The 13,019-nt window shown below is 42.7% G+C and overlaps 1 protein-coding gene across 2 annotated transcripts in view; it reads right to left on the reverse strand.

Moving 5' to 3' along the window:
• NPRL3 (nitrogen permease regulator-like 3 (S. cerevisiae)) overlaps positions 1 to 11,760 on the reverse strand; it is a 42,981-nt gene extending 31,221 nt beyond the window's left edge. The window contains exons 1-3 of one of the 2 annotated variants that reach the window (XM_009706030.1): positions 11,699 to 11,760; positions 6,339 to 6,377; positions 2,548 to 2,677 (exon numbers count right to left, since the gene is read on the reverse strand). In XM_009706030.1, the coding sequence (XP_009704332.1) occupies positions 2,548 to 2,631 (84 nt within the window). In that variant the 5' untranslated portion in view covers positions 2,632 to 2,677; positions 6,339 to 6,377; positions 11,699 to 11,760. The remainder of the gene's footprint in view (positions 1 to 2,547; positions 2,678 to 6,338; positions 6,378 to 11,698) is intronic. The other variant, XM_009706031.1, reaches the window with a different exon arrangement.
• Positions 11,761 to 13,019: the final 1,259 nt, after the last annotated feature.

Below are 13,019 nucleotides of genomic sequence, written 5' to 3' on the forward strand. Positions count from 1 at the left end.
CCTATTCAACGCCAAGTGAAAACAGCTATAACCTGCCAGGCCAAACATCCAGCTAACCTCGTATTCGGTCTTTACCCAACACATGTGCATACGTCGCTAATGCAGCATCTGAGACACGGCAAACGTGGAGAAGCTGACAAAAGCAGAGCCACATCCACCCTTCCTGACAGGTCCCAAGCATCAGCAAGGAACTGCTCAGCACTGAACTCCGAAATCTGAGTGTTTTCACTCAGTAGTCTTAAAAATTAGAGAAACTAAAAGAAGCAATGCATATTTTTGGTTTTTTTACAGCGTAAGTGAAGTTCTATCAAAAAGGCAGTGATGGGAGGGTGGTAAAGCCAAGTTACTGTGTTTATTGGTTCTGGAGTTACAGGTTCTAGGATGTCTTGTGAACTTCAACAAAGACTCAAAAGGATTTCCGAGTGTAGGGACTCACCCTGTTCCTTCCTTAAAAATCAAAGAAACTACCACCATTAACATCAGTTGGGATGCAGGCTAGATTTCATATCACCCCTTGTCCAGGAAAAAAGAAGAAAAGACTAAGCTGGAAAAGAAAATGCTGAAGGAATTTGAAGAATTCAGAATATTGCTACATAAAAAGCAGCCTGGCACACAGGATTAAATATTCGTGCTTTTGTTAACTCCCGAATCTCATCTGAGTATGAATTTGCTGAGCTGTCCCATGGATTAATTTACCACAGTATGAACTCTGAAGAAACCCAAACCAGAGACTGTCAGGTTACTCCGGCCACTGCCTTTGCCTCATGGGAAAGGAGTTCCATCTGCCTTCCTCCTAACTGCAAAAGGGTCCCAAATTCAGACTCCAATGAACTAGCAGAGATGGCTGCATGTCTAGAAGGTTCTGGGCACTAGAAAGTTCTGGGGTGCCTGCTGAGGTGATAAGACACACCCAAAAAGAAGATCCTACAAGAAGTACCAAAAAAGTGTTATAAGCACTTTATACCTTTGCTTATTTACTCAGATGTAATTTTATTTAGACAAATTAAAAATTAAGAGATATTTCCTGCAATTAGGATAAAACTGACTGGAAAGTAGAGAGAATGTACAGTAATAGGCAGGGGAAAAAATGCAAATACAAATTTTCAATTTCATTTACAGCACATTTAGGGAGCTGTGCCTTTTGGATGAGATTAGCAAAATAAAGGAATCTGATACTGTGGGAGAACAGGGCACTGCTGTCAGGACCCTGAGAGCACCAAAAGGTCTTAATGGCCCAGAGCAGCCCCAACTGGGTCCCCCCACACAAACCCTAGTCCATGACACAGGAGCCCCATTTAAGCTCAGCCCAGGTCCTATAGTTGCGCCTGTCTCCAGCCTGCCTCTAGGATGGACCTCGGACCTACGTTGCACGTAGCCTGTCCCCTGGATGGACCCTTGGTTAAGCACATTGCAGCCTTGTCCTCCAGCCCTGTCTCTGGTCCTATCTCCTTTTTGCTCCTGGCTGGGGTCCTTGTACAGACCCTGGGTCTGGTTCATCACTTGCCTTGTCTGGGGCTGCTGACATACTTGCACAGCTTGGAGACACTTGAAGTCTCTCTTCCAAAACAGCTTAAACATTTGAGGACTGAGTCCTGGTGATCCTCCGTCACATTTCTTGTAGACTCACAAGTGATTTCTAAAGTGGAATACTAGCATCTTTTGATGCTTGAGGACAGCTCCTCACTTGGATTAAAGCAGTCTGGTCCTCTAAATACCAAGCAGCAGTTGCCAACAATCTGTTTGCACCTCTAATTATAGACAGAAAGGATGACAGAATTGGCAAGCAGATTTTTTTTCCTGAAAAAATGAACGACTTAGTAAATCTGATGAAAAATGAGACCAAAGCAATTCAGTGACAGAGATCAGTGTTGGATTCAGAAATTACCAAAGCCTAGTTCGTTCTTACAGTATATCAGAAAGAAAGAATGGGAGAGGGAATATTTTGCACATAGAAGCATGTAAATTCTTTCCCAGATTTAAGCAGGACCTTTTCCATAGCATGGCGACAATTGCTTTCATTCCAAGCAGCTAAAACACAGGCCACGAAACAAGGTCTCAACGCAGACAGCAGCCTGTCTTTGTCCAAAAAAATTTTAGACCTCTTTCAACATCCTCGCTATTCCAACAGAGCCTTGTGAATCATCTTCAGCACCAGTAAGAGTTAAAAGCCAAACAAGGCTGATGCGGCTTCTAGCATTTGTGAAGGTTTTGGGCTTTTTTAAACTGCCATACTAATTAGAGGTGCTAAAAAGCTAACTTGCAATAACTTAACATAGTGAGAAACAGCTTTTTGAGCTGGACTGCTTAGTATTCTCTTTACACACACTGCTTTTCTACAGTAACCAGAAGGGAGTTTCTGTGAACCACTGACACAGCTCGCTCAGCTTGCCACTCTATTTATCTGGACGTAAGTAAAAGACAGCTTTGAGTATCAGGAAGTAGAAACAGGATCAAAAGCCAACATTCACATTCTGAATCCCACGTTTCCTAACTAAGCCAGGCAGTTTGTAAAGAAGGCAGGTCCCCAGAGTGGACCTCGTACCGTACCTGCCCAAGGGCATGCTGAAGCAATGTGGGATGGCCAACAAAGCGAACGTTATCAATCTTCAGTTCAAACTTTTTGCCACACATATCTGACTTGGTAGCCAAAATTGTTGCCAGGATGACATCTGAAAACCTTGAAGAGCAGAAACAGAAGTTAGCACAATTTTCAAAAAGCCTACCCCCAGAATTTTCCTCCACATACAGATATATTTTACTCATAGGTTTTTAAAGTACTGTAAGTTGTGTCTAAATTGCTGTACCTGGAGTACCACCAATTATGGAAAATTAAGAACCCCTTAATTACATCTCTCAGATCATCACAATTATAAAATAGGAAGCATTCACAACAAACACTGCAGGGTCATGCTTATTTAATTACATGCTCAGCAAAATATATTGGAAAGATTAGGTGCAGTTCGCTTATATTTAAGAACAGCTCGAGTTAGCCATTGCCTGGATTTAGCTGCAGGTTAATAAACTTACTAAGCAACTATATATCGACACAGTCTGTCACTCAAGCACAACAGAGATCTTTAAGCCACCCAGTATGGCAGAAGGGAAGGCAAGAAAGAGCTGATTCAATTAGAAGAAACATACAACCAACGCTTGTCCTTCCTTTCCCAAAGCTCATCGGTGAGATTCAAAGTGACTCACTTAACAGACCTCAATCTGTGGTCAACAGAGCACCAGCACCCTTCTGAGAGCTGCCTGGCCTCACCTGGGCTTTCCCATTTGATAAACCAAACTGAGACAAATTCATGACAGCACAGGCCCTTCCCAATGCTGACCATGGTGTTACTGGATTGCCCTGGGTCACTGATGGGAAGAAGGCAGCTGTGAGACAGGAGGGCAAGTACCTACAAGGAGTTTGCCCTCTAAAATACAACTACTGCTGCAAAACCAGATGAGAATCCAGTGTGACAAGGGAGAAATTCTGCAACTGCTCCTTCTGATGGCCTTGCAGCATTGGTCTGGTCTCTACAAACACTTGTTTTCCGCAGGGTGTCCACTGAGACAGCGGAGCTCAAATCCACAGGGAAGAAGTTAGCTGCTGGAGGGAACCTGCTGTTCTAGAATAGGAGCAGTGCAAGGTTTGGTATTAGCAAGTTCTCTCCTCATCTGATTTCTCAGAGGCTCCCATTTAACCAAATGAATTTCAAACCAGTTTCTGATGAGACTAGTTTTTTAAGAATGAAAACGCTTATTTCATTTTTCTTTATTTACATTCAGGGACGTGTGTCCCTGTCAGACCATCCCCCTCCACCAGGCAGGTATCCCAGATAACCCAGTATCACTCAGAGAAAAGGGCAGGCATGGGTGTGTGCTGTGCTCACCTTATCTCTTGGCCACAAGTGAGCCCTCAATGCCCAGAGAGGGAATTAATGTACCATAGTCCTGGTTCGCTCTGAGTGAGTTTTGGAGTACTACAGAAATTAAGACAAATGCACACAGCCAGGTCTTTTGTGTGTATCCGTCTGCACATGACCCAGGGAGCATTTCTTTTATTAGCCCTACATATCTTGAAGATGAAGGACAACACAGGGTCTTTACAAACAGTCAAAGCCCCTGGTGTTTGTACAAACAGGTCATCCTGACCACAGCAGGCTGCTTATGTTTGGTTTATGGAAGGAGTAGCTGTGTACAAACTTCCAAATCCCTGGCTGCTCTTCTCCAAACACAGCTAAGGGCAAGCAGACAGATGGGGAGACTAGCCAGAGACTCCTGGGACCAATGAGCCCAGGCTCTTTGGCCATCGCTCCGCACTGGGCTACACAACAGACGGAGTTCGTGAAGGAAGGGCAAAGCGTCCTCGAACAAAACCTGGACTGACAATCCCTGGAGATTACATTCAAAACAGCGAAAAAAATCACCAGGACAGCAGTGAGCTTTTCACCCTCTTCGTGCCCTGTTCAGCTGTGCTCGTTAATAGGCTCATTATGGAACCAGGGAGACTGTAACAGCGATGGATCCAAAACGAGCATATGGTTTGGAGGGTGAAGGAAGGTAAACCAGAAAATGCCTGCTTGCTGGTAAGAAATTAGTTAGTCTTCCCACCCTCAGCCTTGGCAAAGGGCACCTTGGGAGATGGAAAACTGCTCGTTATGATGACTTTCACCACTCTTAAGATTTGACTTTTACAAGGAATTACACCAGCAGATCTTTTAACAGATAAACGTGGTGCTGAAGGTAACAGTTCAGCAGTTCCCCAGGAGAGCTCACGACACCGACAGCCCTCCCTCTGCCCTACCTTGTATGTGGCTCTGTGGGGAGGAGGAGACTAAAAGGGTGATTTTGTAAAGTCCTCTATCTTCTCTCTAGCAGAGGCTTCTCTTTCTGGGAGAGTACTGCAACTGGAGCCAGCTGACAGGCTCAGGGTAGATAACCCTGTGATGGGTTACATGGGTGCTACCTGATGGGTACAGACACCTGGTATCACTGCAGGCTCTCCCTCAAGTGACCTGGACTCCAGCCCCATTCTCCTCATCTGACAGCCTACATTTACTGGTTTTGCTGGTTTGGGGTTTTTCCCCCTCCTAACGCTCTACATAATTTATACATTTCTTAGGCCTCAGAATGACAGGGAGATTGAGGGACAGCAGATATGTTACTCCCATCATTTTAATTCATCATCGCATTTTAGAAAATAAACACTTTTACATTAGATATTTTCATACTGATTTTCTGATCTCTGGGGTGTATTAAGATGACCTAAAAATACTGACTCATCAGAGCCCAAGAGTTTGTTAGAAGCAGATTAGGTTTCACAGTTGGGCAGTAACAGTCCCTTCTTCTTTTATGAGATTAGTCTGAGCATTGTGATTTCCAGAGGAAAGCTAACCTCTCTTGTACTAAGGAATTCAGCAGGCAGAAACTAAATACAAAAAACAAAAGCATTGATTTGTCAAAAATATCCTACCACTTCTATCACGAGCTCAACGTAGCAGCAACAGCAGACAATCCAGCAGTATGATACAAATCACACTAGCACAGATCAACTGCTGTCACCTCTGGAAACCCAGCTGGAACAATAGTTGCTTTAGCTTTAGCACACAGAAAAGGAGGGGGAAAGAATCTCAAACACAAATTCATTTTTTCCCCAAGAATGGATAAGAATTTTTTATATGCCACAGGAATTCAAAGCAAGGTTTTTATAAAGAAATCTTCTTTAAAGTAGTTTAGAATGGGAGCTGAGTATCTAGGTGAGCATCTTTATGTTAAGCAGGGACTAGAGATGCAGTTTAATAGTTTTGGGGTCCTGGGTAGAGATAAGCACCTCTACCTCCACACATTCAAAAAGGGATTATACTGTAGTCATCCAGTTTAGCTTAGTGGGACACCAAGAACAAGTAACCAGAGCAGCTGCTCCAAACTAGTCTCTGAAGAACTCTCCATAATTACCGTGGGATTAAATAGTTTACTCACTGATCTGTACTTTTAAGTCATTGCTGAATCAGAAAGCAATTTGGTTTAGGGCTGCTTGTTGGAATAACTACAAGGCCAAGGCTATACTTGTTGCATTCTTGGAGGATCACAACTTTTCTCAGTTCACAGAAGGGACAGTACCAGACCCATTCTGGATACCCTACGGGAAGCACAGAAATGTTAGTAGGACCTTTGTAATTATCCTAGCATAAACCTTTAGCAATATGTTTCCTACAGACATTATGATTTAGCATATAATTATCTCATCATTTGCTGCAAAACAGAAACCAGAAACAAAGCACAATTAAAAGGATGGTGAGAATAGAAAGCCATTCTAGACAAAGGTGATTGTTTAGAACGTTTGGTCTTACCCTGAAACCAATTGCTCATCAGTTAGAGGACATTGGTCTCTGAAATGGGAACATGGCCATAAACACAGAACAAAAACACAACAAAAGAAAATAAACGAGGCAAGTACACAAAATACAAAAACAAAACAAAAAGAGATCATATTAAAAACTAGGATGAACTATTAAGGGTTACACTCCTGTAAAGGAAATATAACCATTGAGAAGAGTCAAAAGTTAATGGTAGGTGAATTCCAGGGATATATTGCAGGCTTAGATTGACAACACGGAGAAAACAGACTAAGGCATTTTAGTCCTCTCGCTAGCACTGGTCGCTGTAACGTGTTCGCATGATACATTGCATGTATGGAGCTGTATTTACACTGTACTTTTTAATTCATGCTTACCTTAAGAGAAAATAGAAGAGGTTGCAGTCTGATTTAGAGCAGATTCTAAACTTCAGTTTCTTCTCTAGACTATTACTAGCTTTTTTCATCAAAGGAATATCCCATGCAGCCTCAAATGACCCACAGCTCTTCACAATTGGTTCTGGTGCTTCCATACCCACAAGACTTCGAAAAAGAGGATGCCAAACATTTATTGTTGCATGCACAGCCAGAATTCTGTACAGGGCCTTGCATGCAGAGCCACTGCTGCTCCCCCCAGGGATCTAAACAATAGGTACAAGTCCATCCAGAATCACAGCACAAGCATGAAGTCATTCTCCATCTCTCTCTGCCCCAGGCAAAAAGCAGAAACTTAGGAAGAGTAGGCTGAAAAAGTTTTCAAGGCAAAGAACCTGAAAACCTTCTTTACAACAGCTGTACAGAGCAAGGCTCTGTTAAGAGCTGTACTCACTTTTACATCAGAGGAACAAACACCTATTTTAAGTCAACTGTTCCTCTTTTTTCCAAATAACAAGGAAAAAAGGACGTGTTTCCTCAAACAAATTTCCTAAATATACTGAAGAACGCATCTGACAAAAGCTTTATGCTGTTCTTATTGGAAAGGGGAGACAAAATTAAAACCTCCAACAATTATTAATCCAGAAGACAGCAGATTTCTACTGGTCATGTTGAAAAGGTAACACAGAGCAATCCCAAATGACAAACTGCACAAAGGGGGGTGATATTACAGGAAGGGTGATTAAAGGGATGGATAGATGGATGGGAAAGCACGGGCTTACAGAAAGGAAGCCTTTCAGAACAAATACAAGGAAGAACACTAGAGTCCAGTGAAAGAGGGACAGAGGATACAGAAATGTTATCACAGGAGAACTACTGTTTGTTAGAAAGGGACATTCAAGTCCTTGTTTGTCAGTAACTTGACTTTTTTTATAACAGAAACATTTGGCCAATTAATGACATCAACGCTGTCAAATTTGCTAAACCTCCTTCAGTTAGTCAGTTATGCTACTAAAAAACACAGTCTGGTGTAACATGTTACTATACGTGCATCTTCATTAGAATTTTTGCTTGCTGACTATACCACCCTCAGAAAAACTACAAAAACCATTTCAAACCAATTTTACTAAGCATTATCTTATGGCTTCAAAAGAGTAATCACCTCACGTTTTTTCAGGGGGACGAACAAAAAGAAAGAAGAGACTGGCAGGCATCTCCCTAAGCTGCAAGGGGTATGTATTACCAGTGAAGCACTCAAAAACTGAGGCATGTTTGAAGAGAGCAAATGATGAAAGGCTGAGAAGAAGCCAACAAAGAGAGACACTTGACAGGCAATTTGTTTTCTTCTTTTTTTTTTTTCTTTTTTTTTTTTTTTAATAGTGACAGATTCTTCCGAATACCACACCTCAACCACTTTTGCTGCTTGACTTGCTTTAAAAAGGAAGAACAATCTATATTCTCCAGACCCAAACACACAGCTCCATTGAGTAGAAACTAATACAAGCAAATACACAGCAGTAACCTAGGGGTAGGATTGCCATGGATAGGCAGCAATTGCCTATAAAAACCAAAATGCCTAACAGGAAATTTGAGTCTGAAGGATAGAAGAAATCCAATTATGCATAGAAATATCCCATATGGAAATGGAGTTAAGGCATCTAAATTGATCTAATTTTGTCCTTTCTGAGGCCACAAAGAAATATACACACCTCAACTGTTCCAGGAAAGATCAGCTCAAAAGTAATCTATCTGGGTTCCAACAGTTTAGGAACAAAGCAATAGTGAACCTTATCTAGGATACAACTGGTGCTAGATTGCTGGTAAATTAAAGACAGCCATCCAATATAGAAAAAGATGAATCCAACCCTGATAACTATTGCAGCAACAAGATAAATCTGAAATAACCTTTGCTACTGAACATGAAAACATGGGAAAGACCCAGTCCTTAAACATCATTAAACCTGTCATACACCATCACCTCAACCTACCAGTCTGCCCGCTCCAAATTTGTGCCACCAAAAACATCCACAGATGCTACTGATGTGCACTGTGCAGTGATTTAAAGGAACCTTTTTGCCAACTCTTCCTTGAAGAAGCCTTCCAGAAATAATACGAAACCACTTAATCAGTTCCTTTCATCAGGGACAACTCTAATCAGAAAATCACCACCACCAGAAAACAGACTGGAGTTCCTGCTAAAAACTTTTCATGAACTATGGAACCGAGTGTTTCCAGAAGAGAACTGCTGTACCACTGCACTGCAGAAGAACAAACTTACAGGGACAGAGCTGCCACTGGGGGAGTGGCTCTCCAGTCTCTCTAGCCTGATCTTCATTGGGAACATACAAAACACATTCCAAACGGGAGCCCAGAAACAAAAATTTGTAACATTGGTGAGGGAAAAAAAACCCCATGGGCCCAATGATAATACTGGTTTTACAGCATATGATAGTTAAACTCTTTCCTTTCCTAGTTTACAAATCACATGCATCTTGCTCTCTCCAAGACATTTGCACCTTTCTGCCTCCACTCTCCCCTTAGAATCTCTTCTACTCCAAGGCACCAACTTCTGTTACTCCTAAAATGGTCTGATACAAATCAGAAGTCTGAGCAACCTCTCATACACAGTTTTGAAGATCTCTTTTTGTTTTGTGCTGGGAGAAGGGCCTGTGTACCTAAAATTTGTGTATTTTTTCCACCTGTATCAGTAACTCCAGTGAAAGATATTAACTCTGCCAACAAACTTCCTCTTGTCTAATACAAATTAACAGTACTTAGTATATAAAGGGCATCAGCGATTTCTTCTGCTAGCTGCTATCACCGAAGAGAAGGATACGTTTAGCTGCTACATCAGTTGTATGGGATGCAGTGTACTCACAATATTGATTACACTGGTATTGGGAAAAAGCTTTTCAATAAACAAATGCAATTTTGAAAGAGTCTTTGAATCTCTGAACATAGATGCCCAACCATGTAAGCAGCACAAGCAGTGTGCTGGACTTTGATATCTGGCCTCTAGCAGAACCAACACTTTGAGAGCAACAGAAACACTCCTCTTCCTCTCTTTCCCCTTCACCTGCATGGCAGCTATAGACAGATCCGCAGGAGATAATATTAAAGGACTTCCTGCTAACAGACCTGTGTTGGCCGACACCTCAATTTCATCTAAGTAGATACAAGGTTTATAAACACTGACATTAGTAAGAGTCAGGTGCAGACGCTGCAGCATGAATTTGTACGTATTGCGATATACAAAACCGTGTAAGTGACAACTACTTTTTTCTGAAGACCATCACTGCGCAGGGGGATTTCTGTGTTAATATTCTTTCATGCAACGCTTCAGAACTGTGATACTTTGTCCTCAGTGAGCTCAGTTGAGAGATCATAAATTCTTTTAAACACTAAAAGCTTAATTACAAATACCTGACCAAGAGATTAAGCACAAACTTTCAAGCCCAGAGTTCTGGACATCACTACAATGAAATAACCTAAACGCTTGTTTAACATAGGTTACATACTGGCACATTCAATCTACTCAAAACCAGTTTCAGGAAAATGCCAGTAGTTTTCTCATCTGACCATAACTGGAAATGCTAAAAGTTTTTCCGACATCACTGTAGTAGCCACATACCGCATCACACGAATTCAGCACCACAGGCAACACCCAGCGAACACAGCTCCGCATTAAGTGCTTTGTCCAACCTGCCAAAATGGCAGAGGCAACAAGAACCAGTATCAGAGAGAAGGTGGTACCATTCCAACACCATCTTAATCTATCCAGGGTTTTGAACAGCAACCAACAAAATCCCCGAGATAACCAGCAAACGCGTGCACTGAGCCTTCCCAGTGTGCACACTAGCTGCCAACCACAGCGCAGTCTGAAAAGCCATTCACCGCTTACCAAACTTACAAAACCATGGCTTGCTCCCACGGGAGTTGTGCTCTGTACTGTACTGTACTCACTGGAGACACGACAGAAGGCTGCATTTGAAGGTTTCAAAGAGATACAAATGACCTCAAGTAAAATGTATTTTCCTAAGATCCCAGTCCTGGGAAAATGTATGAATTGGTGAAGTTTACTGTCATGGGTGATTTTAATTACAGCTAAACCATTCTCAGTCATAAAGTTAAGAATAAGCTTACATTTTGCAAGGTTGGGATCTAAATTTCTTTTTTAGGGCAAGTGATGAGTACTTTTTTACTCTTACGAGAGAAGAGTAGCGACTACTCCATTTTATTAATATTGGAGATTAAAACACGTATCACACAAGAGATCTGCAACTGAACTACATGCCAACAGACAAAAAAACCTTTTTCTTTCCTAGATTTGTCTCATATCTGATAGTGATAAACTTAGAACCATGCAGCAGATTTCAAATTTTCTACAAAAACTAATTAGAAGGTCCATTCGTACATACATGCATGTGGAACAACACACTGCGTCTTTTCAGTGCTTTTGTTACCCACCGATTTCCTGTAATTGAAAAACTATCTTTAAGTCTCAGTTTCCTTTGGAGCTACTATTTTACTCCACAGACACAAAGGCAGCTATATCTGGAGAAACAAAATTAGTCGTTCATTAGTGCACAGCAGTTCCATACTACAATTACACGAGCTAGGAAAGAATTTGAGGCAACTGAATAAGATATCCAGTTAGAGGTAGGCAGGTAAAGAAAAGTGGATTTTTGCCAAAGGATTAATACTCCTAGTTTTGAAAGAGTAATACTGACTTTCTAATGAGCACAAAATAACTGACCTATACCTTGCCCAGAAAACAACAGACTCGGTAGCGTTCCCTCATGAGACACTCCTTGTTACTAAGCACTAATTTGCTCGTAACTTGGCATTAAAGCATTTTTTGGCAGGTCGTCTTCTATACAGTCTGACAGAATTTGCCTCCTGAACTAGGAGACAAGAGAGCAAGAGCCCATCTCTCCTCTGTTTCAAACTCTTAGGCAAGGAGAAATGTTTTCCCCCTACCTGGAGTCCCCATCTTGATCTTCTGTGGTGTCACCAGAGCTGTTCACAGCATATCGACTCCTTGGTTTATCTGAAGCAAAGAAGACAGACAACTTTTTCAAGAAACAATCTCCTTAAAGTGTGCGTTAAGAGAATACTTGTCTGTGCCCTTTTAAAAATTACCTATAAGGCAGATCTAAACAAAGTAATATTAAAAGCAGAAAGCCCCTTCCTTTTTAGGTAGAAGCACCAGATCTTGTTTTTTCTATTCTCACTCAAAAACTCACCAAAAAAATAGGAGAAAGAGGTTTTAATCTTCAGGCGATAAAGAGGAAAAAGTAAAACATTCATGGAAACAATTTGTCCCTCAAGTGCCAGGTAACAGTTTGCAGTTCAAGAGAGCAGAAAATAAAATTCTGACCAATGCATTTCCCTCATTATTGCTCAGGTTTTAGATAATAACGATAATGCTCCAGAAGCCCCTCCTGCAGCCACAGGTATTGAAATCCTTTACTAACAAAAAGCAGGAGGGGGGTGAGAGGGAAGCAAAAAAAAAAAAAAAGCTTTTCAGATTTTTACCTATAACAACAAAAAGGGGTTTGAAGAGAATTCTCTCCTGGTAAAGAGCGACTCATGGCCTAAAGAGGACTGTCAAACCTCCCTGACATACAGGGGTTCGCAAGCAACCCAAGTCAAACAGCCTCATCACTCTCCAGCACCTTTAGGCCACGCACCAAACACTCGCCCGCCGGCCAGGCCCGGTGGGACACGGGCCCTGACCGCAGGAGCCATCTCCCTCCGGCCGCGGGCAGGTCCGAGCCCGGTCCCCGACACCGCCCGGGATGGGGAACCTCGGAGGAAGAGGTACAACCAGCACTGGCTCCAGGGCAGCCAGCTGGCACCTGAACAGTCCCATGTCCCTGTTCTCCAGAAGAAACAAAACCTCCTCCACCTCATGACTGAGCACAAGGGACCAAAGTCTCTGACTTTCCACCCATTATCGGTTAAAGCCCACTCAGTGTTTTCCGAATCCCCCCCAGACTGGCGCCCTCAGTGCTCACCCTGCCTCCCCCTTCCCTCACAGCTCCTAAAACCCCCACCGCCTCAGCTGACCCAGGAACAGCAACGAGGCACCGGGAGGATCGTTAACACCTGGCGCTACCGTCAGTTAACGATCAGAACACCTGGCACTAACGTGGGTCAATTAACGTCGGGTGTGAGGTGTCCGTGTCTGAGGGGTGCCAGGGCCCCCGGCGGGTAGGAGGTGTCCGAGGGGTGCCAGGCCCTCACGGAGGCTATGGGGGGGGGCAGACCACCACAGGGGGTGTGTGGGATACTAGGC

Source organism: Cariama cristata, unplaced genomic scaffold (genome assembly GCF_000690535.1).
Source record: "Cariama cristata isolate BGI_N322 unplaced genomic scaffold, ASM69053v1 scaffold9548, whole genome shotgun sequence".
In the NCBI taxonomy this organism is placed as follows: domain Eukaryota; kingdom Metazoa; phylum Chordata; class Aves; order Cariamiformes; family Cariamidae; genus Cariama; species Cariama cristata.